Consider the following 24655-nt stretch of genomic DNA (forward strand, 5'->3'; position numbering starts at 1 on the left):
TTGTCTTCTAGCAGAGACAACACCTTTTTTGGAGGCTTCTGCAGTGGCTTTTTAGGGCATTCTTTCACCCAATGCCCTTTCTCTTTGCAGTATGCACATTGATCTTTATCTAAAGGAGGCCGGTTGCCCAGGTGCCCTGCCTTACTAGTTCTACCACTAGAGGGCAGGCGTCCTTTATCTTCTACTACTGCGGCTAAGATTTTTGTTAAATTTCTCTCATGCTTCCTATATGCCTCTTTTCCTCTTTATTTCTCTTTCCTTTTCCTTCCTTAATTCCTTCTCCTCCTCAGTCTCTCTCTTATGATAAACTTTCTCAGCTTCTTTCACCAAATCTCTCAACGACAAATCCTGTAAGCCTTCTAGTCTCTGAAGCTTCTTTCTAATATCAGGCGCTGATTGCCCAATAAAGGCAAGAGCCACTGAAGCACTGTGTTCCTCAGAAGTGGGGTCAAAAGGAGTATACCGCCTGAAGGCTTCCATCAGGCGTTCTAAGAACACTGCGGGTGCCTCAACGGCTCCCTGACTAACCTCTCTTACCTTGGCCAAATTGGTGGGGCGCCTTGCAGCCCCGCGAAGACCTGCCACCAGAGCCTGGCGATAGATGGTTAGTCGCTCCCTACCTTCTGGAGAATTAAAGTCCCAGTTGGGTCTGGTCAGTGGGAACCCCCTTTCTATATCATGAGGGAGTTGCGACGGTCGTCCGTCAGCTCCAGGCACGTTCTTTCGTGCTTCCAGGAGGATCCTTTCTCTTTCTTCCGTGGTGAAGAGTACCTGTAAGAGCTGCTGACAATCATCCCAAGTGGGCTGGTGAGAGAACATCAGGGACTCTATCAGTCCCATTAGTCTCTGCGGTTCCTCTGAAAAAGGAGGATGGTTAGCTTTCCAATTATATAAATCAGCAGAGGAGAATGGCCAGTATTGCAGAGGTTGGAAAGGCGGGTCTCCTTCCTCCCCGAGAATGGGGGCCCCATAAGACCTGAGGGGAAAAATACCTGATGGGTCCAATGCGGCCCCTCGGCGCCGCCGAGTTCCCTGGGCCGGTCCCGGGGCTGGCCCCGATGCCTCGGTACCAGAGGCTAGAGTCATCGGAGGTGCCGGGGCTGGAGGCACTGGGGCCTCGGCCGCCGGGGCCTCGGGTGCCGGGGCAGAGGCAGGAGGGTAAGGAGGGGGATCATCAACCATAACCAAGTCTTGAGTGTCAGGGTGCATTTTAGTGGTCCCTTTCCCTTTTCCCTGAGGTTGAGCCTGAGCCAATAAGACTCGAGAGTTCGCTTTCTTTCGCACCCAGGGCTTTACCCAGGGCGGTGGATTTTCCACCAATTCTTGCCAGACCACAATGTAGGGCTGCTGATCCGGATATCCCCGAGTTGAATTCTGGAAAACAACAGCTTTTACTGCAAGCAGAGTGGAGAGGTCAAAAGTCCCCTCCGGGGGCCATCTAACGTTAAAAGTGGGCCACTCGGAGGTACAGCAAGTCTGCCACAGCCCTTTTTTAACTTCTACCGACAAGTCATGCACCCTTGCTCTCACTTCTGTCCAATGACCTAATGTCAGGCTAAAGGGGGTCGTCACTGTCTGTCCCATGCCAGTATAACAATTATTAGACACGTAAAGGACACAAAAAACAGAGACACACAGAGATTAGACACACAGCGGCCGCTTTGTGTCTTCCTCAGATTTCTGACCAAGAACCGGAAGGAATCAGTGGGCTGATACTTTCAGCGCTCAAAAACCAACCCTGTCTCATCCGGTTCACTTTTTCGGAAAAACAGGTGAGAGGCCACCAGGCATCCCTGGCCCTCCAAACTCCCCAGGGCGTCCCCCAGTGTTGCAGCCTGCGGTGCTCCAAGTACGTCTACCGACCGCAGTCGCGACCCCTTACGGGACCGGGACAGCTGCCAGACAGAGGGTACCCTTTTCAGAACTCCGACCGGTCTCACTGAAAAGCAGAACACAGAACACAGACAACTCAAGGCGCCACTAATCTTACCTCTTCCTCCAAGAACGGCTTTGGGAGTGAAGCGGGGTGAGCGCACGATCCCGGATGAGCCCCCAAATGTTGGATTCTCTCAGAGGAGGACACCGCCCCAAATCACTCACGGAAGGCGTCTCTTGATGCAACAAGCAAGAGGAATTTATTCAGAGGCTAGCTAGCTGGGGTCTATGTGTTAGCCCGACGCAGCGGGTCTCAACAAGGACTCCGAACACACAAAGCCAGAAGTTTTTATAGCATTTTCAAAGGGGCAGTATTTTCTACAGTCACAATACAGTGTTTTTCCATAGACACATAAAAAATTTTCGGCTGACGCCACATCCTGGGGGTCTGGTCAGATAAAATCACTTTCGGTATGTTTAGGGTGGTTCTAGCAAGATAAGCTTAACTGATTGAGGTTAGCTAACTAAAGGTCACTATAATTAACACTGGCTGACTAACTTGTTTTTCAAAGTTCTAGTAATTTTTCTCTTTCTAGGTTAGAAAATGGTGTTTGAGCCTTTAAGATGGCTGTGCTTATGCTAACTTTTGATTCTTCAGGTTCTACACAATAATATGTCAATAAACCTGGAAAAAGAAGTCTTGACCAGTGGGGAGAAAAACACTCTAGAAATAAATGTATTAAAGTTGCATTGATGAACATAAACTAAGACATGCATAAAGGAAACAGACATCATTCAAGGATAAAAGACATTTTAAAGATGTAAATTATCTCTATTTAATATGATTCTATTGAAAGATCAATGTACCATATATTAAAGTGGCAGGTTCTTGAAAAGCTTATAAGTTCCTAAGGCACATATAAAGTGTAATGATAGCCAAATTATTCTGAAAATAAAATGTAATATAATATTATGGCAACTATCAAATACTCAAGCATATTATAAAACTAAGGAAACTTTACATACAGTTTGAATGGAAAGACAGATTAAAGAATATAGGAATAAACACAGATACAGGAATATATCATATGAGAACGGAGGTTTTCATATCAATGAAAACACATTGATTAATTCAGTGAATAATGTTAGAAAATTCAGTGCTCATTTGGAGAGGAAATTTTAAAAACTTGAGTTCCTACCTCATTTATTACAAACACATAAACACACACTGCAAGATACTAGGCCGATTTTACAAATAAGGAGACTAAAGCAGAAGAGTTAAGTTCTTTCTTGAAGTTACATATTTTCTTGAAAGCTATTACCAGATTTACTGAGATATAATGGATATCCAATGAACATTCAATAAATAGATATGCACATATTTAAAGCATACAATTTTTTTGTTAATTTTAGCTTTAATATATGAATTACATTAATACCTCACATTACATATATGAAGCCAAATTACACTAACTTAGTTGTTTACAAACTCAAATCTTACTCCCAGTATACATTCCAATAAATTTATTCTGTATAAACAATACATTTTTTTGTTTTTGATTTATTTTTACAGTAAACTTTTCAACTACAAACCTCGAATACACAAAAATATGTTCCCAGGACAAGCATAACAGGATTGATCAAACCCAAACTGACTGAAAGTGTTCTCACAATATAAGCTGGCATAAAAATAAATAAAATTCTCTAATCACAAGAGCAACAATAATGTACACATAATAATAGTGTGTGGATGAATATTAACTATTCTAGTCGTTGTTCCAAACGAAAACAACTGTTCACTTTAAAAGTCAATGCCTTTTGTGGTTTTCCATAGGGCAGCTGCTGATTCCAGCTTTCAAATGTAAAGAACCCACCTTGTGTAATCAGCTCAAATTGTACTGGCACTGGGGGGAAAACCACTGCCTTTATTTTGGAATAACACAAAAAGAGTCACTAACTTCACATATAGAAACCGAGTTTATGTACACAACAACATGAGTTTTGGGAAGTATATGCTGCCAACTAGCTATTTCTAATACGGAAGGTATTTTACAATATGATCAAACTACACATGGCCCAAAACTGAAGGGCAATTTTAATTTAATCTTCAATACGCCAACATTACATATCTAGGAATTGGTTCCTGGGTTCTGTCAATGGAGAGGCTGTCCCTTAAGCATTATGAGTGGGCGCTTAAAAAATGCTAACATATTTGACTGAGTGTTTGGTGATGGTGGAGTGAAGGCAGGAGAATGATGAACTGCCTTGATAAAAGGATCCTAGACAGGGAGAAGTCTGTGCAAAAATCTTTGTAATTCTTACTGGTTAAGGGCAACTTCATGCAACCAAGTAACATGAAACTAAATCAATAACCTTAAAAAAGGCTAAAATGTCTTTTTTCCTCAAAACACAACAGAGAGAAATGTGAATAATGTACATACAAACCGGGGTTCTGTCAATGACAAGGACCGTGTTGTTTCTTATTGAATCCAAGAATATCAGACAAGCAAACGTGCAGCCCTCTCGGGGTTCCCCTTACCGCGCAGCGCTCATCACGGTGGTCGGGCCCCTTCACGCTCCGCCGCGGGTCGGGGGCTGCGGTCCGCGCGCCCCCGGAGCTGCTCGTTCCCCTCTTCCGTGCGGTCCTTGTGGTCTTCGTCTCCGGGCGATTCCCGGGAGTGGCCAGAAGGCTTCTTTGAGGAGCGTGACTCTCTGTCCGTTCGGAACCAGCTTCCCCGGTCCTTCCCTCGCCGTTTCCGTCTCCTGCTCTGTCACCTCCGTCCTCAACGCCTGCATCGGCCTGTCTCCACCTCCTCCCTCCGTTTCTGAAGAGCTCTGCTGCCGAGCTGCCTGGGATCCAGGAAACTTTACTCCCGGGATATTCTCTATTTCCCGCAGTCCTGCGTTAAATCCTTGCCGTTTGTTTGACTTTCCAAACTTGCCTTTGTGTTCCTTATATGGAAAAAGGTATTTGGGACCTAGAACTGCAGGTGCCAAGAAGAAGAGGGGGTCCTTGTTTGCTGGAGGCCTCACAGCCCCTCCGGGAGTTCCTCAGTTCGGGTGGCCGGTGCGGGCAGCTCTGCATCTCGGCGAGGCCAGGCCAGGCCACCCGCCTCAGTGCTCGCGCGGCCGCTCCGACGAGCGGGGGGCGGCGAGGCGGCTGCGGCAGGGGCGCTGCGGGCCCGGCGGCGGGGGAAGGGCACTCGTCCGCGGACCAGGCGCGCCGCCGCCGCTGGCCTCCTCCCGGGCCTCGCGCCTCCTCCGGATTCCTCCTAAAGCATACAATTGTTTACATTTTGACAAATATATACATCCATGAAAGCATTCATAACATCAAAACATTTAACATATTTGTCATCTGTAAAACTTTCCCTTTGTACCTTTGTAATCCATCCTTCACACCGCTTCCTACCTACTCTTTCTGCTCCCGGGCAACTAACCTGCTTTCTGTCACAATAGGCTAGTTTGCAATTTCCAGAATTTAATATAAATGGAGCCCTCCAGTAGGTACTGTTTTCATGTATGGATTTTTTCACTCAGCACAATTATTTTGAGATTCAGTGACCTCGTAACATGTATATTAAGAGTTAATTTCTTTTTTACTTTTGAGAGTTATTCAACTTTTGAGTATAGCTAAATTTGTTTATTCTTTCACCTGTTCTTGGATATTCATTTGGGTAGTTCCCACTTGTCAACTATTAAAAATAAAGCTACTTGCTATGAATATTTGTGTAGCAGGCTTTGTACAAACATAGGCTTTCCTTTTCCCTTACATAAATACCTAGGAGTGGAATGACTGAATTGTATGATAGGTATATGTTTAACTTTTTGTATACCTGCCAAAGTATTATCCAAAGTAGTTGGGCCATGTTGCATTCCCACTAGCAATGTGTGAGCCTTCTAGTTGCTCCACACCCTGGAGGTCAACACTTGTTACAGCGCATCTCTTACATTTTAGCCATTCTAATAGATATGTAGTAGGATCTCATTGTGGTTTTAATTTGCATTTCCCCAAAGACTAATGACTTTTTTGTGTACTTATTCACCATTTATTTTTCAACTTTCTATTTTCATTGATTTCTGCTCTGATCTTTACTTTCTTCTTGCCTAGGGTTAACTTTTCCCAGTTTCTTATGGTGAAAGCTGATATACTGATTTGAAATCTTTTTTTTTTTTCTAATGGAAGCATTCATGCTATGAATATGTGAGCTGATTTGGCAACATACCCACATATTTTGAGATATTGTGATTTCATTTTTATTAAGTTGAAAATAGTTCTAAATTCCCTTTTGCATTATTCTTTGATTCATGGGTTATTCAGATGTGCATTACTTAGTTTCCAACTTTGGGGAATGTTCCAGAGTTCTTTCTGTTATTGATTTCCAATTAAGCTCCATCTTGATCCAAAAACATATTTTGTACAACTTGAATACATTTAAATATATTGAGATTAGTTTTATGGACCAGATCATGGTCTGTCTTTAGAAATGTCCTATGGGCCCTTGAACGGTTTATTCTCTGGAAATACTTGTAAGATTTTGTATCACTTTATCTCAATATTTTCCCTGCAAGTGCAAAATTCATTCTGGAAGCAAAACAAGTAACATACTACTTTTCTGTTTATGCATGCAATACATATTTGTTAAGTGTTACTCCAGTTGCAGGAACAATGCAGAGATGATTACAGAGATGAATAGGACACAGCTCCCTCAAGAGCTTCATGCTTCAGTTAGAGACACAGTTATAAACAAATGAATATAGAATCCAGTGTGATCAGAACTCTGGCAGAAATGTGATGTGAGTGGTATGGAAAACAGACACAGTAGTTGAAGGAACCCATGGAAAAAAAGAGACTTTTAGAAATGAATCTCTAATGTGCATAGATTGAGACTAAGAGCAGTTACTAAAAATCCCTTAATTTTTTTTCTCCTACTGTGGCTAGGGTTTCTGCATGGACAGAGTTCATTCTCTTGTCATTTTAAATACGTATACTATCAGAGCATGGTCTTTTTTGATGTAGCCTTATCATTCTTTCCTCAGCCTTCTATTTCCCACCTGTTCTGGGAGAAAACAAATCACCACGCATTACATTTAATCACACAACTACAAGATCCCAGAGCAAAATAGATATACAGATGTAACAGTCTCTACATAGGTTGCCTAAACACACACACACACACACACACACATGCTTATGTGTGTGTACATATATATATATATGAGAGGATTTCACAATTTGTTTTTATTTCCTTACCAAGTTAAAGTGCATATATCTGAAGAGGATTGTTTATTTCTACAAAATACATGACATCTGCTGACTTCTTAATTGAGTTCTGACTTCATTTCTTGTATCTAAGTATTGCTTTAAAATTTTTTTTAAACTTTCATTTCACTCAGGTACATATATGTAAAGATTTGGGCTTTGTAAATTGTTGAACTTCTAATATATAAGAAAACAGTGGCACATAATTTGTAATAGAAAGTAACCTGTACTTTTATCTAAGTATTTTGCATATCTATGAATTACGAAAGGCCTGTCATGGTCCTAAAATCTCCTGAAATGATATTATTTCAGTGCCTATGTTTAAATAATATTATTTCATTTTTATATTTCTGCATTAGCAGCAGTCTAGTTTGAAAAAGACATATGCACCCCTATGTTTATCGCAGCACTGTTTACAATAGCCAAGAAATGGAAGCAACCTAAGTGTCCATCAGTAGATGAATGGATAAGGAAGATGTGATACATATACACAATGGAATATTATTCAGCCATAAGAAGAAAACAAATCCTACTATTTGCAACAACATGGATGAAGCTAGAGGGTATTATGCTCAGTGAAATAAGCCAGGCGGAGAAAGACAAGTATCAAATGATTTCACTCATCTGTGGAGTATAAGAACAAAGAAAAAACTGAAAGAACAAAACAGCAGCAGACTCACAGAACCCAAGAATGGACTAACAGTTACGAAAGGGAAAGGGGAAGGGAGGGATAAGCAGAGGGAAAAAAGAGGGCATTACGTTTAGCATGTATAATGGTTGGGGCAGGCATGGGGAGGGCCGTGCAGCACAGAGAAGACAAGTAGTGATTCTACAGCATCTTACTATGCTGATGGACAGTGACTGTAATGGGTTTGTGGGGGGACTTGGTGATGGGGGGAGTCTAGTAAACATAATGTTCCTCATGTAATTGTAGATTAAGATAAATGAATGAATGAGTGAATGAATAAATAAATTAATAAATGAATGAATAAGTAAAGGAGGTAAAAATACATAATGAGAAAAAGTCTCTTTGGACAGCTACACGCAAAACATGGACCACTTCTCTAAAGCATATACAAACAAACTCAACATGAATTAAAGACTTAAATGTAGGACATGAAACATAAAATTTCCCGAAGAAAACACAGGCAGCAAGCTCTTCGACTCTGGCCTTAGTAATATTTTTTTGATCTCCCTCCTCAGTCAAGAACAACAAAGGCTAAAAGAAACACATGGGAACTACATCAAACTAAATTGCTCTGTAGAGCGAAGGAAACCATTAACCACACAGAAGAATAACCTACTGAATGGGAGATGTTCGAACACGACATATTCAATATGGGGTTAACATCCAAAACATATAAAGTACTCATACAACTCACTATCAAAGAGACAATCCAATTACAAAAATGGACAGAGGACCTGAATAGGCATTTTTCCAAAAAAGACATACAGATAGCCAACAGACACATGCAAAGATTCTCAGTATCACTAACCATCAGAAAAATGCAAATCAAAACCACAATGAGATCTCAATTCAAATGTTAGAATGGCAAGTTCAAATTGAAGACAAAAAATAACAACTGTTGGCAAGGATGTGGAGAGAAGGAAACCCTCATACACTATTGTTGGGAATGTGAACTGGTGTTATCCACTATGGGAAACAGTACATGGGTTCCTCCAACAATTAAAAATAATATACTATATAATCCAGCAATTCTGCTTTAGGAATTTACCCAAGGAAAATGAAAATACTTATCTGAAAAGACATATGTATCTCTATGTTCATTGCAGCATTATTTATAATAGCCAAGATACAGACAGAAGCAGCCTAAATGTCCATAGATACATGAATGGATAAAGATGTGTAACACACACACACACACACACACACACACACACACACACACGTGGCATATTACTCAGCCATAAGAAAATAAATCCTGCCATGTAGGCCATCAACAATCTAAGTCACCTTTGGAGCACGTGCCATTGACAGGAGGTGCTGTGAATGGTCCTTGACATCTGTGGCCTTCTTCCCCGGTAAAACACAACTCCAAGTAATCACAAGAGAAACATCAGATTAATTCCAACTGTAGAAAAATTCTACAAAATTGATGGTGAAGAACCACAAAAATAGAAAAGATCATTCAAAACAAAGAATGTCTCAGAAACTCTAGCAAAGAGTGTCCTAGGGAGACGAGATCACTAAATGTAATGAGGTATCCTGAGTGGGATCTTAGGGGAGAAAGGGCACAACTAGGGAAATCTGAGAAAAAGAATGGATGGTGGATGGTTACAAGGCAGCAACACTGTTTCCTTAATTGTAACAAGGAAATATAATGACGTGGGAGTGGAAGTGGTCTGAGCAACGGTGAAATCCTGCACTACCTTTGTAAATTTTCTGTAAACCTGAAACCGTCTTAAAAGAAAACTGTATTAACACTTTTCATATTTTAACACATAGTATTTCTAAACTACTAGAAATTACTATTAATTTTTATTGTCACCTAGTTCTACTGTTTTGTTTCTTAAAGATAGTGTTTATGACACAGAGAAGTAAATAACCCAGGAAGATACATCATTTCCAAACAACTATGCTACAGTTCTCATTTTCAGTGGATAATGCATGTGCATATTTACTTATTATGTATTATGTTACTTGGGAGGGATTTTTAAGTTGTTTCACTGGTATGGCTGTGTGTGTGTCACTCTCAAAAAGTCTTGTCATCATAAATGTATGTAGAGATTCAGACACTATCATGTCTATTTCACCTCATGGTTGAACATTCAAAAGACTGCTGTAGAAACAAAAAATAAAATGCCTCAGTGACTGGCTCACATGTATTCCAAGAATACTTATACATTTCAGCAGTAATGGAACAGAATAAAAATCTCTAACTCTGTATTCAGATTATAATTATGAGAACAGAAGGTATGACCATTAAAAGATTCAATGTTTTGTCTTGATAGTTTCTGATCAGAAAATGTCCAGAAAATATTCAAACATCATGTCCCAGGTGATAGTGAGCAGTGACAAAATCAAAGAACTATAAGTGGCCAACTATACTCCAAGTGATGGTAGATGTTGATATGTTGTGTGCCAGACATGATACTTAAGAGACCACACAGAATTATTCAAAGCTAAAATGCTGGTATGCTCCGCTCCCCAATTTAGTGCAACTTACATGTTGATAGAATTCCTTATAACTAATGATGTAGGTAAAGATAAAAATTGATCTGTTCCTCTGTGCTTACAATTCAAAAGGAATATATAATGCACCTAAGAAATCAGGTTAGATCCAAAATACAACTGAATATAAAAAGCTAATACTTTTCCTACACTTCTGATTGCACAAGAGAAGTAGCCCAGCATGAGTATGTCAGAGGACAAGGTATGTTCATGTAACAACACTGCCATCACCACAGATGCTCTATTGACTGCACCGGAAGGAAAGAAAACACGGACAGGGTGTACCTGCAGTAATTATTAGTAAATAGTAAAAGGATAATGCTGACAGAAAAACACTCATGGTCACAGTTATTACACACAAGCAACTATGGGGTTTGCACTAAAAGGCAGAAGACATTACTCTCCTACTGTGTATGTCATCATGCCCAATTTGTATCTTTTTCAGCTGATCATCTCAAGACACAAACTATGATAAGCTTAAAAACATTACACAACGGATAAACAGGTTTTGTGAATTGAATCACCAGATGGGATATTTTCAGCTTTGTCCTCGAAAGTACTTTAAGTATACTTACAAACACCCAATGGTCATCAAGATCAAATGCATCAGCCATCGCCCAATGCAAAATATACATTGAACAGGTATTAAAAGTGTACATGTACGTAAGCATATGTGAATCAAGAACACACATTATAAAATTCAAATAGTATAAGTTGAAAATAATATGGAATCGAAAACCAAACTGGAAAATAACACAATACCGACATCAGAAGCATCTCGATGCACAGGGACAGCACCTTTTTAGGCAGTTATCATGATGGCATGATACTGCAAACCAAGTGGACAGTGTTCATGAGGCCCTCCAACAAAACATCCTGACTTTATGTAAAGACGCCTACCTTTAGAAGGCCTCCCTCCCAACCTTGCTTACAACTCAAGTGAGGAGGTAATTTTTATATTGGAGGAATGGAAAGCTTTTAACAGGACACAGGATACTTGGATTTAGAAATAAACAGAAAGTACAGAAGTGACAAATGAAAAACCTCCCACTAAATATATCAATTCTTAATAGAAAGAGGATCATAACCAACAGCAAGGAGACTACAGATACCATCATGTTATCGCTTGGATGGAAACATACAAAATTCAACTAAATGCCATCAGATTTGCATTTTTAACAGGCAAAAAATGCATGTGCAATGAAGGTATCTCATTGTCAAAGCAGTCGTGATCTTGGTTCTTCACTATTCTGAAGGTTTACGTTCTCAGGTATTCCATTCTCAGTGGTTTCCAGCAGTACGCAATGGTTGGTATTTAAGAATAACCACTGGGTTTTGATCATCTCAATCTAACTGAGGATAGTATCTTATTACACTCAAAAAAATTGGGTAGCAACCTGGGTTCATCAGCTTTTAATAATACTAATCACACTGGAATCCAGGAGGAAATGTTCAATGAGCCAGTATTTTTCAGTATTTCATATTGTCGCCGCATTATTAGAAAGATAAGCATATTTTAAAGACATTACAGATCACTTATCTTCTTTGAAAGCCAGGAAAGTGAAATTATAATGAATTCTGCATTTCAGAAACTTAGAATATTGAAGCTTAAGATAATGTATTTTACTACAACCCCTCTTGGTCTATAGTTTTTCAAACACTTTCACATTATAGCAAATATCAACTATTAAAAATTAATCAAGCTGTGTACAGACTACTCAAATTTGCCTTTCCACTGGGGGTTCTCTGTGTCCAGGCCAGGGACACCCACGCCCCCACCCTAAACATCCCTAAGTCCCAAGATCACGTGTGTCCGCTACAGGACTGTCCCCATGTTTCCCTCTCTCTGAAGCTCTGCAGGGATTTCTCCCACAAAACCATCCTCAGTCCCTAATGAACACAGCACCCTGGGAGTCTGACCCACTGAGCCCCTTCCCTAGGGAACCTGCCAGAAAACAGAAAAACTTTCACCTGCTGTGAAAGTCTCCTTACCTGAAGACGTAGAGAGTCAGCCACGGGGGATGGCACAGAAGGGAAGGCTCTGGTCTGCAGCTGAAGGTCAAAGGCCTGGAGAAGCGGCAGCCCAGCCTCCTCCTCTGCATTCGGGGCACAAAGGGGGTGTGCTCCTCACAGGGATGGTCCCGGCCTGGAGTCAAGGCCCTGCAGGCGCCTCCACGCTAGGTCCTTCTGAAATGAAGAGAAAGCCCTGAAGGAAGGCGCCATGCGCTCTCTACCTGCCTCACAAAGACTGGGTTTTTGCTCCCCGTCCTGGCCACGGGGGAAACCGCAGGACTCCAGACATCACTGGTTGTCCATGGGCGCCCCCTGCCGGCAGTCAAGGTCAGCGCAGGATTAAAGGAGGAAAAAACAGAACCACCTCTTCTTCTAAAGCATCCTTTCTCCAACTAGCAAAACTTGGAGTCAACATACAAAATGTGAGTTCTACGAACCCTCAGCAACATCCAGGCAAGAAGCTTTTTAGAATCCAAAACAGTGTATGTAATGAAAATACTGATGCCTAAAAATGACGACAGTGATCAAATGTTATTACTACTACCACTGCTACTAATATAAACAACAAAATTAGCAACATGGGAGGTTAGAGTGCATACTCCCATATTCAGTCAGCACCTGTGCCCTGAGTACTCGGCTGCACCAGGGCAGGAAGACCCAACAAGGCCCCTGCCTGCAGGAGCTCCCAGGGGGAAGTCACGGGGGAAGATGGACAAAAGCCACAAAACCACCACTATGTGGATGAGAAGAGCAAGTGCTCTGTAGGGGAACAGCAGAGCACCACGTCCCGAGCTCCACTAGGTGGAGCTGAGCAGGCTAAGCTGAGGTGCCATTCTGATTTTAGCAGTGGGACAAGCAGCCCTGCACAAATCCAGGTGAGTTAGCCTGGCAGGAGGCACAACCTGCAGACATGTGGAGACAGAGGCAGTTTTGCCAGAGTGGAGGTGACAAGGAGGGGGCTGGCAGGGGAGCAGGGGCGGGAGGGGTGGGCCGGGGCCTGGTGTGGGACCACAGCATGAGTGACCAACCGCTGCTGCTGTGGGACTTTTCCCCAAACTCAGTGGCTCAACCAACAATTGCCCTCCCAGTTTCAGTGGACCAGGAATCTGGCAGCTCTCAGCCGGGAGCTTCTGCCAGACTCTCAGGAGCTGGGGCTGCAGGCCAAACCCAGACAGGACCTGGTTTCCTCAGCGCCTGAGCTCACGCACGGGTGTAAGCAGGGGTGAGTCTGGAAGGGGGGCCTGTGTTCTTGTGTCTGTTCGGCTCCCTAGTGCTTGGCCACGTGGGCCTCTATATCACAGTTCTTAACATGGAGGCTTGGTGCCATGAGAGGGAAGGACAGAGAACACGGGTCAGGGTGAGGAGGTAGGGCAGCACTGACATTTTATGACCAGATCTTTCAAGTGGTGCACGGTCACATGTATTTCAAGGCCCAAAGCTAGAACAAAAGTTCACGCCAGCTCCAGTCCAGAGACAAAGCAGGCTCACGCCACAGCTCTCACCACTGCAGCTCACATGCCAAAACATGTAACCCACCAGCCCCACTTCAGAGCCAGGGACCCTCCAAGTCACCTCTCCTGTGACACACGAGGCTCAGCACAACAACAGGCCCTTGCAGCAGCTCCGGACGCAGACCCAGAGCAGGCTCAGTACATGGCTTCCACGCAGGCTCCAGGGCCAGAACGTTGGCCCACAGCAGCTCAGCAGCAGCCCAGCCCCTGGGGCAGCAGGGGGTGCAGGCGCAGCACCAGGGCAGCCCCTTCCTGCCCTGTGCACGCAGCCTCCTCCTTTGTGTTCTCATCGGACAGACACCATAGGCTTACTCCATTTCATCTTACAATGTGCACCTCACATGACATTTAACTCTCGGATTCTGGTACACTGTCCCTTTCAGCGGCAGAAAGTACAGGTACAGTGTTGCCCCACCAACAGCACTAGTTAGTTCCAGAGCATCTTCATCAGGGGCAAATCCTGTCCTTATGAATCAGGAACTCCTCGCTCCCCCCACACTGTCCCTGGCAACCACCGATCATCCTCCTGTCTCCACTGATTTCGCTCTTCTAGATTGTTCGGAAAAGTGGAATCATACAGTATGTGGCCTTTGGTGTCTGGCCATAAAAGCTATGGGGAGAGTAAGTTAAACATTCTTTCATTTTTAATACAAATTAACAGAGTTCACTAAGAAAGATCCCTGATGGATCAAAGAGGATGGATAGAAAATGAAGCCCCAATATTAAATTAAGATTTCATTAACTTGGAATAAGGACCGCTTTTCTATGTATGAAATGGGAGTCAGAAAACGAAAGGGAAATGTCTGGGTTAGTGAAACACCTTTAAAGGCTTTTATTTTCCTGCATATACAATGTTTAAATTTTCCTCATGTACATATTAAAATTAAAATCAGAAATGTTTCCACTGATTTCTAACGTTATGCTTAGTAAGGCATATTGTTTTTTTACCTTTATAGCAGTTAATGTTAATTTAGTGAAATAATGATTTAAATAAGAATAAGATACATTTTTTCTACCAAAATCCTACCAGCAAATAACGAATGATACCGATCATTCCAGGCGTTTGCCTTTAAGTGCACTCATGCCTGATGAGTGTGCGCGATGGGGGTGAGGGAATGCGCTCTTCCACCCTGAGGCCCCACAGGTGGCACATGCAGTCAGTCTTGTTCCACTCGCTCCTTCCCCGGGGACACATCCATTTACCCAGCAGTCCCGCTGTCAACTCTTGAGCCATTTCCAATGTTTCACTCATAATTACAGGGCGGGTACATCTGTGTCCATCCACCTCTGTACTTTTCACTCTGGTCGCTATGAGGGGAACACGAGGAACACAACTTATACACACTTTTTAAGGTGTTGGCTCAGTTTCAATTATCTAGGGTGTCCACTAAGTCTCAACCTTGTTTGGGAAACAGGGCCCACAGCCACACTGCCGCTGAGACCTGAGGAGGGGAGGTGGCCACGCCAGGAGTGAGGCCATCAGGGCACCTGGAGGGACCTGCGGAGCAGGGAAGAACCTGCCCAGCCCCCTCTTGCAGGACTTCTCAGAGGTACCCTGCTCCATGTCTTGGAAAACACCTCACCCAGGCCCCTTCCCATGACACAGCCCAGTCATGCCCTGGCCATGGCCCAGGCCACCCCAGGCCCTTCTGCTCATACCTCAGCTTCTAGGCACAGCAGCCAGGTCCTACTTCCAGGCCAGTGGAGGGTGCAGGCCAGGCCCCTGCTTGCTCCCCAGCACCTGGCTTAGGCCCCCTTCTCTCAGGAAGGAACCTGAAAGGGCAGGTCAGTAATTATACATATGACCTTGAAAGTGTTCATCCAGGTGATGGCTCTGAGCTACAATGACAAGGACCCCTTGAGCTTGAGGGAGCAAAAGAGCCCTTAACAAAGCACATCAGGCGCTCACGGCCCCTGCGGGATGAATAGAGCATCAGCCAGAGGCTCGGCACGGGACACAGCCCCTAAAGAGTCTGCAGCTCTTCCAGCAGTGACCCCTCTGCTGCATTTGTCAGCCTACAGTCACAGGAAACACAAAGATAAAAAAGGAACATATGCTGGAGAGAACAAACAACTTGCAAGCAAACAGTGTCTACAAAGAGTAATTGTCAACTAGCCTCTGAGAATAGCCTGCCAAGTGTTTCTATGCAATTTCAGATGGGTTTTGCTTGAAACGTGGTTTGGACTACTCTGAACCGAGAAGTTAATTAAGGCAATAAACCCAGACAGGGAAGAAAATAACCACAAATGGTGTGTCTCCTACACATCAGGACAAGGTATAGGGACTTTATTTACTACATCATTTCATCTCAACATGATTAATTTGACCATACCACCTTCATACATAAGTAAAAAATTACTTCAGAATCACTCCAGTAAACAGAAATGCAAAGATGTCACTATTCCTAGAATTCCTGCCACCATCACCCAACTCTTTTTTGTTCAGCACCTTTTTCATATGAATAGAAGCAGCTCTAAAAGCTACTATGTTATTTCAAATAGAGCCACTCACATCCAAATGCTGAAATGCACTGGAACGTCACCTCCAGCTTTAAAGCAGAGAGGGGAGCAGTTTCCCAGCAACCTAGCTGGCCTGCCACCTCAGCAAGCCCAGAGACCACTGGCTCACTCCAGCAACAGATGTCCCCAAAAATGACTCCCTTGCCTGTGACTACACATGCTCTCTGGAGACCCAGCAGGGCCACCAAGGCAACATGAGGGCACAGACACAAACTGGGCCTGCACCTGCATCAGCTCAGGCAGACCAGCCAGGGCACGCCCTGTGGGGCCTCGGGACCCCCTGCACCATGGGCAGCCACCCCAGGAGAGCAGCCGCAGGGTGGAGCACCCAGAGGGCCCCAGCCCGCACCTGTTGGAGCTCCAGTCCACCATCCATACCCACCAGGCACATGCAATCTATCCGGGAGACACTCCCTCCCAAGGCCACTCCTCCTTCAAGACTGGGAGAGGCAGCTAATTCACAGAAACAGAGGAAATCAAGAAGGGGAGGAGACAGAGGAACATGCTCCTAATGACAGAACAAGACAAAGCAGGAGAAAAAGCCTACAGGAAATGGCGTTAAGCCATCTATGTGATGCAGAGTCCAAGGTGATGGTGACAAAGATACTCAAGAAACCTGAAGGGAGAGTGGATGAGCTTGGTGAGAACTTCAACAAAGAGACAGGAAATAGGAAAATGAACCAATCAAAGCTGAAAAGGAAAGTAACTGAGAAGGAAACTACATTGGAGGGAATCAGTGGCAGATCAGAGGGGCCAGAGTGGTGCAGCAGCCGGAGGACAGGGTGGAGGGGAGCACGCACGCTGGCCGCAGACAGGAAAGGAGATCTCATGGCACGAGGACAGCCTCAGTGACCTCGACCAGAACATCAAGCCCACCGACATCCACATGACAGGAGTCCTGGAAGGAGAAGAGACAGAAACTCATTCATAGAAAGAATAGCTGAAAACCTCCTGACCTGGGAAAGGAAACACATGTGTAGGCCCAGCGATCACAGACAACAGACAACCCCCAAACAAGAGAAACCCAAGGAGGCCACAGCAAAACCCTGAGAATGAAAATGTGTGAAAGTTTCAAGATAGAGTCATAAAGGCAGCAAGAGAAAAGATGCTGGTGACCCGTGAGGGGAACCCCACCATGCTCTCCCATGGGAGCTCCAGTCAAGGACCCTCTAGCCAGGAAGGTCACCCAGACCTGAAGAAGAGATCAAGAGTCTCCCAGAAAAACCAAGTTGAACAAGTTCACCAGCAGTGAAATGAAACTTTAAATAAAGTTAAATGGACTTGTTTAAACACAAAAGGAAAAGAGGTGTTGTAGAAGAACACTATCACAGGATACTAATTTCACTCTCCAGACCAATCATAGTGCAAAGGTAGTAAAACAGTAACTGGAAAGATAGGATGAAGGTAAAAAGACAAAACTAGTAAGATTCAATTTATTTAAAAAATTTGTTAAGGGAATCACCATGAATACATGCTATCATATGCATGAAGCATGGAGAAGGGAGAGTAAAAACTTAATACCACCAGAATGCATCTGAAATTAATTTCATATAGGCTGCTGTATACTTAGGATATTATAGGGGAACCTCAAGGTATCCACAAGCTAAAAACCTAGAGCTGATACAGAGAAAAGAATCCAAGCGCGATACTAAAAAAACTATACTCATCATCAAGAGAGTAACAGAGAAAGACTACAATAAAATAATTCACAAAGTGAAAATAAGGATGGAGCTATCAATAATCACTATAAATATAAGAATCTAAATGCTCCAATCAAAAGACACAAGGTGACTGGATGAAAAAACAAGACCATCTGTATGCTCCCAGGAAGAGATTCACTTCATTTAAGGACACGAACAGACTAAAAGTGAAGGAATGGGAAAAGATACCCTATGCAAGTGAAACTAAAAAAAAAAGAAAAAGATGGGAAGCAATATTACTATCAGACATGGGAAGACTTTAAGACAAAGGACATACAACAGAGAAGGCGTTACATAACAATAAAGCCATCAATGTAGCAAGAAGACATACAAACTATAAATATCTATGCACCCAACAGAGGAGTGTCTAAACATATAAAACAAATATGAACAAACATATAGGGAGAAAAACAGTGTAATGCAATAAGAGCAGGGAATGTATAACACCCTACAGATGGACATCAAAGAATTGACCATCTATAGAGAAAATCGAAAATGAAACAGGGCTTTGAACTAGTTATTAGACCAGATGGACTTAGCCAACATATACACAAGAATCCATCCCCAAACAAACAATACATATTTTTAAATGTACATTTTCCAAGACATATCACACATCAGGCAGAAACCAAATCTCAATAAACTTAAGAGTCAAATCCTATGAAGCATCTTTTCCAACCACAGTGGAAGGTAAGCTAGTAATCAGTTACAGGAAAAAACTGGAAAAAAACACAAATACATGAAGGCGAAACAGCATGATGCTAAACCAATGCTGCAACAGGTACATCTAAGAGGAAAACCAAAAATATCTGAAAACTGAATAAAGATAGAAAAAGAACAGGTGAATATCTTTAGGACACAGTAAAAGCCCTTCTGAGAGAGACATTTCTAGCAATACAGGACTACCTCCTGAAACAAGAAAAATTTCAAATAGGCAGTCTAAAATTACCTCTAAAGGCATCAGAAAAAGAACAAAGCACCAAGTGAGAAGGAAGAAAATAATAAAGGCAGGAGGATTAAATGATGTATAGTATTACAAAAATATTAAAAAAAGTTTCTTCTCCAAAGAGACAAAAATGATAAACTTCTAGTGAGACTCATTAGAAAAAGATAGAACACTCAAACACAATCAGTGCTGAAAGAGACAACATTAAAATATAAACTATATAAGTACAAAGGATTCAAAGACATTACTAGGAAAAATTACATGCCAATAAATTGGGCAACCTAGAAGAAATGGATAGGTTCCTAGAAACCAGCACTTTCCAAAGTCTGAAGTAGGATGAAATACAAAATCTGAAGAGACTGATCATTCATAACAAAAATGAATTGGTAATAATAAAAAAAACTCCAAAGAAAAAAGCCCATCACCAAATGACTTCACAGCTCAATTCTATGAAACACGTACAGAAAAGGGCTGATAAATATACTCAAAAAATGTGAGGAATAAAAACACTTCCAAATTCATTCTACAAGGCCAGCATTACACTGACATCAAAACTAAGAAAAAAAGAAACACTAGAAAAATAGAAAATTACAGACCAATAACCCTGATGAACATAGATGCAACAATATTCAACAAAACGGGCAGATGGAATTAAAAAATGCACTGAAAGGATCACTGACCAGGACCAAGTGGGATGTTTTCCAAGGAAGCAACAATGGATCAGTTATCAACAAATTACTCAATGAGATACACATTACAAAAGGAAGGGTGGAAACTCTATGATCATTTTGAAACATGCAGAAAAAAGCATTTGGCAAAATTCAACATCCACTCATGATAAATATGTCTAAAAACAAAGTGGGTTGAGAGGGAACATGACTCAATATTTTAAGGAAATACAGGACTAACCCACAGCCAAAATTATAATGGTGAAAAGCAGAAAATGTTTCCTATAGGATCAGGAACAGGACAAGGATGTCTACTCTCAACACTTCTTCAACACAGTACCTCAAGTCCCAGCCACAGCAATCAGAAAAAGAAGTCAGACAAGAAAAAGAAAAAAAGTTACCCAAACTGGTACAGAGGAAGTAAAATTGCCATTATTGCAGATGGCATGACACTCTATATAGAAAACACTAACAAATCCAACAAAAACGATTAAAACTAAGCAATGAATTCAGTAAAACTGCAGAATACAAAATGAATATACAGAAATATATTAAAAAACAAATTTGCAGAAAGAGAATGTAAGAAAACAATCCCACTTGCAGCTGCAGCAAAAGCAGTAAGAGATCTGGAGGATGTTTAACCAAGGAGGTAAAAGAGCTGTACTCTGAAGATGCTAAGATACTGAGGCAAGAAACTGAAGTTGACACAAGTTAATGGAAAGCATCTCATGCTTATGGAATGCAAGAATTAAAAACACTGGGAAGGACACTGAATGGTGGCTTGCTAAGGATGCTAAAAGGAGTTACCTAACTGCCTCATGTGACCCTGGAGGTAGAGAGCAGCAGATGTTTGCAGAAATGGGTGAAGTAGAACTTTCATGAGTTGAGTTCAGAGAGAAGAAGTTGTTCCCTGTGGAGACCTTGTAGGGAAAACAAAAATTAAGAGGGTGAACCTGACCCACTGGGCTTCTCCACTAAGAAGGGACAGTCCACTAGCAGACAGCTTCTTTTCGGAGGCAGGGAGGGTGGGTCACAGGGGAAGCCCTGATTTGCAGGCAACCTGCCTCGTGGAAGGGGGTGGGAAGGATGCTCTCACCTGTGACTATTCATGCTCCAGGGGCCTCCCTGCTGAGCTCAATCTCCCCAGCAGCCTGCCCCAAAGTCTCCCCACCTGACTTCTCTGTTAGGCGGTTGTGGTGAGCCAGCTGCCTTAAGTTCTCCTAGTGCACGGGCACCCAGAGACATACACTGTGCCAGGCCGCACAGGGCCCTAACACACACACAACACCACACCTGCAAGAGCTACGACACACACAGACACATGGAGGGGAGCCAACACCACGCGATGCACTCACCTGGGGGCCAGGCCACCGCCACACAGCCGCAGGGACCTTGACACACCCCCTGAACTCCTGCGCGCTGACCCGTTTGGGAAGCACAGAAGGCCCCCAGCCCCTGCGGTTGCACCCTCGCAGCGCCCATGCCCGCGTACCCACGGACCGGACACCCGAACCATTACTTGCAGTCAGAGAAGCTGGCAGGCCTGGGAAGCTCCTGGATAAGACCTGGTCACCTTCCTAGCTGGGTAGGTGCCTGCGCTGCCCATGGCTTTCCAACGCCCACGCACAGCTTTCCACTTTCCTCCCAGAGCCCATGCAACCCCCCCAAACTCCCTGTCAAAAAGCCAACGTGGTGGCAGCTACTTACATGAGCTGAGGCTGCTGCAAGTTGGCGAGGCCTGCGTGAGAACGAGGGAGCCTGGTCCCTGGCAAGAGAGCCTCTGGTGGCGGCGGCAGGAGTCTGAGGGCGTCTGGCAGCGGACAGCCCTGGGGGTCAGTGAGCGCTGGCGAAGGCAGCGAAGGTCAGCGTCAGCGGGAAGAAGGCATTGGACGGCGGTGGTGGCGGCAGGCGGCAGGGACGGGTGTCAGCGGGAGACACCGGCTGGCGGGGACAGGCGGGAGGTGGGCTCCGGGGATGGTAGCTGCGATTTGGTGAAAGGAAGCGGCGTCGGAGGCCCTTGGCTTTGGCTGGTGGGGGCTGGGCGTCGGTTGCTGGCAGACTCCGTCCCCTTACGACGTTGCCGCCCCTGCACCCCGGAACCGACACCAAAACGACACCGCCAGCCGCCGCCAACCTCAGAGATCTCCGCGCACAGACACCCGTGCCTCCCGCAGCTGCAGACGCCACGGCCCACGATGGAGGCAGCCCGTCCACGCGGCGGCCCACTGCAGACCCCGCTCCCCGCCGCCCGCTGCCGCCTCTCGGGGCGCACCTGCAGACGGCGAGGTGGACCTGCGCCCGGCCGCAGACCCCACAGCGAGACGCCCCAGCCTGCAGCCTCCCGCAGCGGACACCTTCCCCGCCCGATCCCTCCCGTACCCGATGCCGCCCGCCCCGAGGGTGGCCGCTTACCGTGAGCTGCCGCTGCGAGGAGCACAGGCCTGCGTGAGGAAGAGGGCGCCGGTCCCTGGCGAGGGAGGCCCCTGGAGCAGGCGGGAGGAGGCCGCGGGCGGTCGCTGTTGGAAGGCTGCTCGGCTTTGGCGAGCGCCGGTGGCGTCAGCGGGAGAAGGCCTTGGCGGCGGCGGGGCGGGAAGCACCGACGGACGCGCGCAGGTCGGAGGCTTCCTCTGCTGCAGCTGGCCGCGCACTTTTGGAAAGAAGCACGGCGGGCGGCGCTGGCCGGCGGGACGAGCATGCGCGGCGTCGGCTGCGAGCGGATCCCGCCTTCTCAGGGCGCTGCCCCTCCCTCTAACCACGGAGAGCAAGCGCAGCAATCCCACCCTCCCCTCTCGGTGCAGCATCCCTGTGAAATAAAAGGAGATGAGAAAACTGCAAGAGGAAACCGAGGAGGATTTTATCTAGAAGATAGAGAATTAAGGGGCAGGTGCTGTGAGAGTAAAAGCGAATAACTTTTCAGATTGCATGTACGGGAATGTTCAGTAATAATCTTCAGAACTGCCATCGAGTAAATGAAATTAGGCATGGAAAAGTGATCTTGAGAAAAGTCATTTCTGGTAATTAAATAATCTTTCCTAAAATTCTTCGAGACATACCAATAAACACAGAGAGCCCCTTCTAATTACTCATGGTTTCACACCTGTGCATCTATGAAAGCAATTCAGTTTGGCACTGTGACCCTGTGGAGTGTTAGAATATTTCAGGGTATCACTGAACTCACCCATCACAAAACCCACTATCATTCCCCTCTGATGCCAGTGCCAAAGTACACATCGTCTTATGTTCTGAATCCTGGGAAAAATCATTAGTATCTGCCCAGTTCTAGAGAAAAAGCCCTTATTTTACTTGTCTCTCCCCTTAAGGGAACCTGATTATTTAATTACACTGTTCTATAGATTCCATAAACTTCTTTCCAGTTCATTCAATTTGTGGCCCCCACAGCCCTGGGCTTGCAGACCTCTCTGACCTGCGGTACCCAAAGCTTCTAAATGCTCATTTCCCTCTCCTTCGTCTCTTAACCTTCAGTCTGTTCTTTACAATGAAATAGCCAATACGATCTTCACCACTCTATATATCTGACGGTGACATTTTATAGCTCCAAAAAACCAGTGATTTCTTGCTCTTTGGGAGGAGTTCAAGGTCCCTTCACCTTGTTCTTATCTCTGAAGCTTCATACCTCACTGGTCACCACCTCAGACTGTTAACTCCTTGGGTTAGGAATTTTAGGAAAGATTATTTAATTACCAGAAATGACTTTTCTCAAGATCACTTTTCCATGCCTAATTTCATTTACTTAATGGCAGTTCTGAAGATTATTACTAAACATTCCCGTACATGCAGTCTGAAAAGTTATTCTCTTTTACTCTCACAGCACCTGCCCCTTAATTCTCTATCTTCTAGATAAACTCCTCCTCGGTTTCCTCTAAATATTTTCTTTTCTCCAGCTAGCCATGCTCTCTTCAGCTTGTGAGACAGTGTCCTCTTTGTGTAAGATGCACTTATTCTTCCCACCTCACTCCTGCCTTACCTGACCTTGCTCGTGCTCATTATTCAGGGTCCCATCCACGGTGCCATCCTTGAAAGAAGCCTCCACCGTGCTTCTCTCTCAGATCTGATTAAGTGCCCCTTTTCTGCGTTCTGATCGTTGTGGCCATGTTTAGCTGTCTTCTTCACCAGACTGAAGCTCTGTAGGAGCACAGGTCATGTATTTCTTATTTAGGATTGTGAAGAAACAAACAGAAGAACAAAACCCACAAAAACAACAGTGAAACACTATGAGGGGCTCATCTAGCATTCAATAAACATTTGTTGAAGTAAAATTAAACTTCATGTATTCTGCCTTTCCATGCAATAGTAAATATGCCAAATGCTAAGTCAAATGCATCTATCACTTCCCTGCTAGCCTGGGATTGGCTGAGACTTTGTTACTTGTCAGTGTGTCTCAGAACATAAAATTTATCCAGCTCACTGTTGTGTGTTAGACAAATACATACTTAATGCTGGTACATACTAGGCATTAAAGAATAATTGCTTTCCAAGGAGCAATACAAAAGAACATTTTTTCATTAGCTTATTATTAGGAACACAAGAATAATCAAACCTTTACAAACAAATAATATTCTTAAGTAACTTGTCAGAATACAGTTTTTAATTTCCCCAGTAAAGTTGCATTTGTCAGCCCTAGGTTTCTGTATTCTGAGACCTCTTTATAAGACTGTATATCAATTGTACTCAATTAAAAAAAAAAGCTAAGCAGAGGAGCACTGAGTCATAAAGACTCACAAATTGAAAACTTCCTTTTGAATAGGCAAACAAATGGGAAAGACTAACACTTAAGATTTGTGAAAAACTTTCTAACATTATGCACACATATCCAATATCCCTATGTATCTATCATCTCCAAAATGATTAGTCTTTAGTAATAACGAAGGAGAATAATTTGTGTGATAACATAGATATTGAGATTAATTGTAATAACTGATCAGCACAATAGCACACATTATTCAGG

General features: G+C 43.8%; 1 protein-coding gene and 1 pseudogene across 4 annotated transcripts; both read right to left on the reverse strand.

Moving 5' to 3' along the window:
• Positions 1-3270: 3270 nt before the first annotated feature.
• Positions 3271-5268, reverse strand: LOC118924778 (hepatoma-derived growth factor-related protein 3-like; annotated as a pseudogene).
• On the reverse strand, positions 4424-22505 carry LOC118924823 (basic proline-rich protein-like). 4 transcript variants are annotated; one of them, XM_057492313.1, is made up of 5 exons: positions 22102-22505; positions 21397-21775; positions 15515-15628; positions 12324-12518; positions 4424-5147 (listed from the first exon to the last, which is right to left on the reverse strand). In XM_057492313.1, exons 1-2 carry the CDS (start codon positions 22488-22490, stop codon positions 21523-21525), a joined length of 642 nt encoding a protein of 213 aa, XP_057348296.1. In that variant the 5' UTR covers positions 22491-22505; the 3' UTR covers positions 4424-5147; positions 12324-12518; positions 15515-15628; positions 21397-21522. The 4 variants fall into 4 exon arrangements, with proteins under 4 accessions (XP_057348296.1, XP_057348297.1, XP_057348298.1 ...); XM_057492315.1 differs by lacking the exons at positions 4424-5147; positions 12324-12518 and adding an exon at positions 14664-15163; XM_057492314.1 differs by lacking the exons at positions 4424-5147; positions 15515-15628 and having other exon boundaries at positions 5486-12518.
• Positions 22506-24655: the final 2150 nt, after the last annotated feature.

Source organism: Manis pentadactyla, chromosome 14 (genome assembly GCF_030020395.1).
Source record: "Manis pentadactyla isolate mManPen7 chromosome 14, mManPen7.hap1, whole genome shotgun sequence".
Lineage (NCBI taxonomy): Eukaryota > Metazoa > Chordata > Mammalia > Pholidota > Manidae > Manis > Manis pentadactyla.

What these genes read in the sequence shown, in the direction of transcription:
- LOC118924823 (XM_057492313.1), bottom strand. Translation starts at nt 22,490, where the DNA reads ATGCTGCACCGAGAGGGGAGGGTGGGATTGCTGCGCTTGCTCTCCGTG. An exon ending in CCTCGCAGCGGCAGCTCACG is followed by an intron (nt 21,776 to 22,101) that starts GTAAGCGGCCAC and finishes TCCGGGGTGCAG; the next exon opens with GGGCGGCAACGTCGTAAGGG.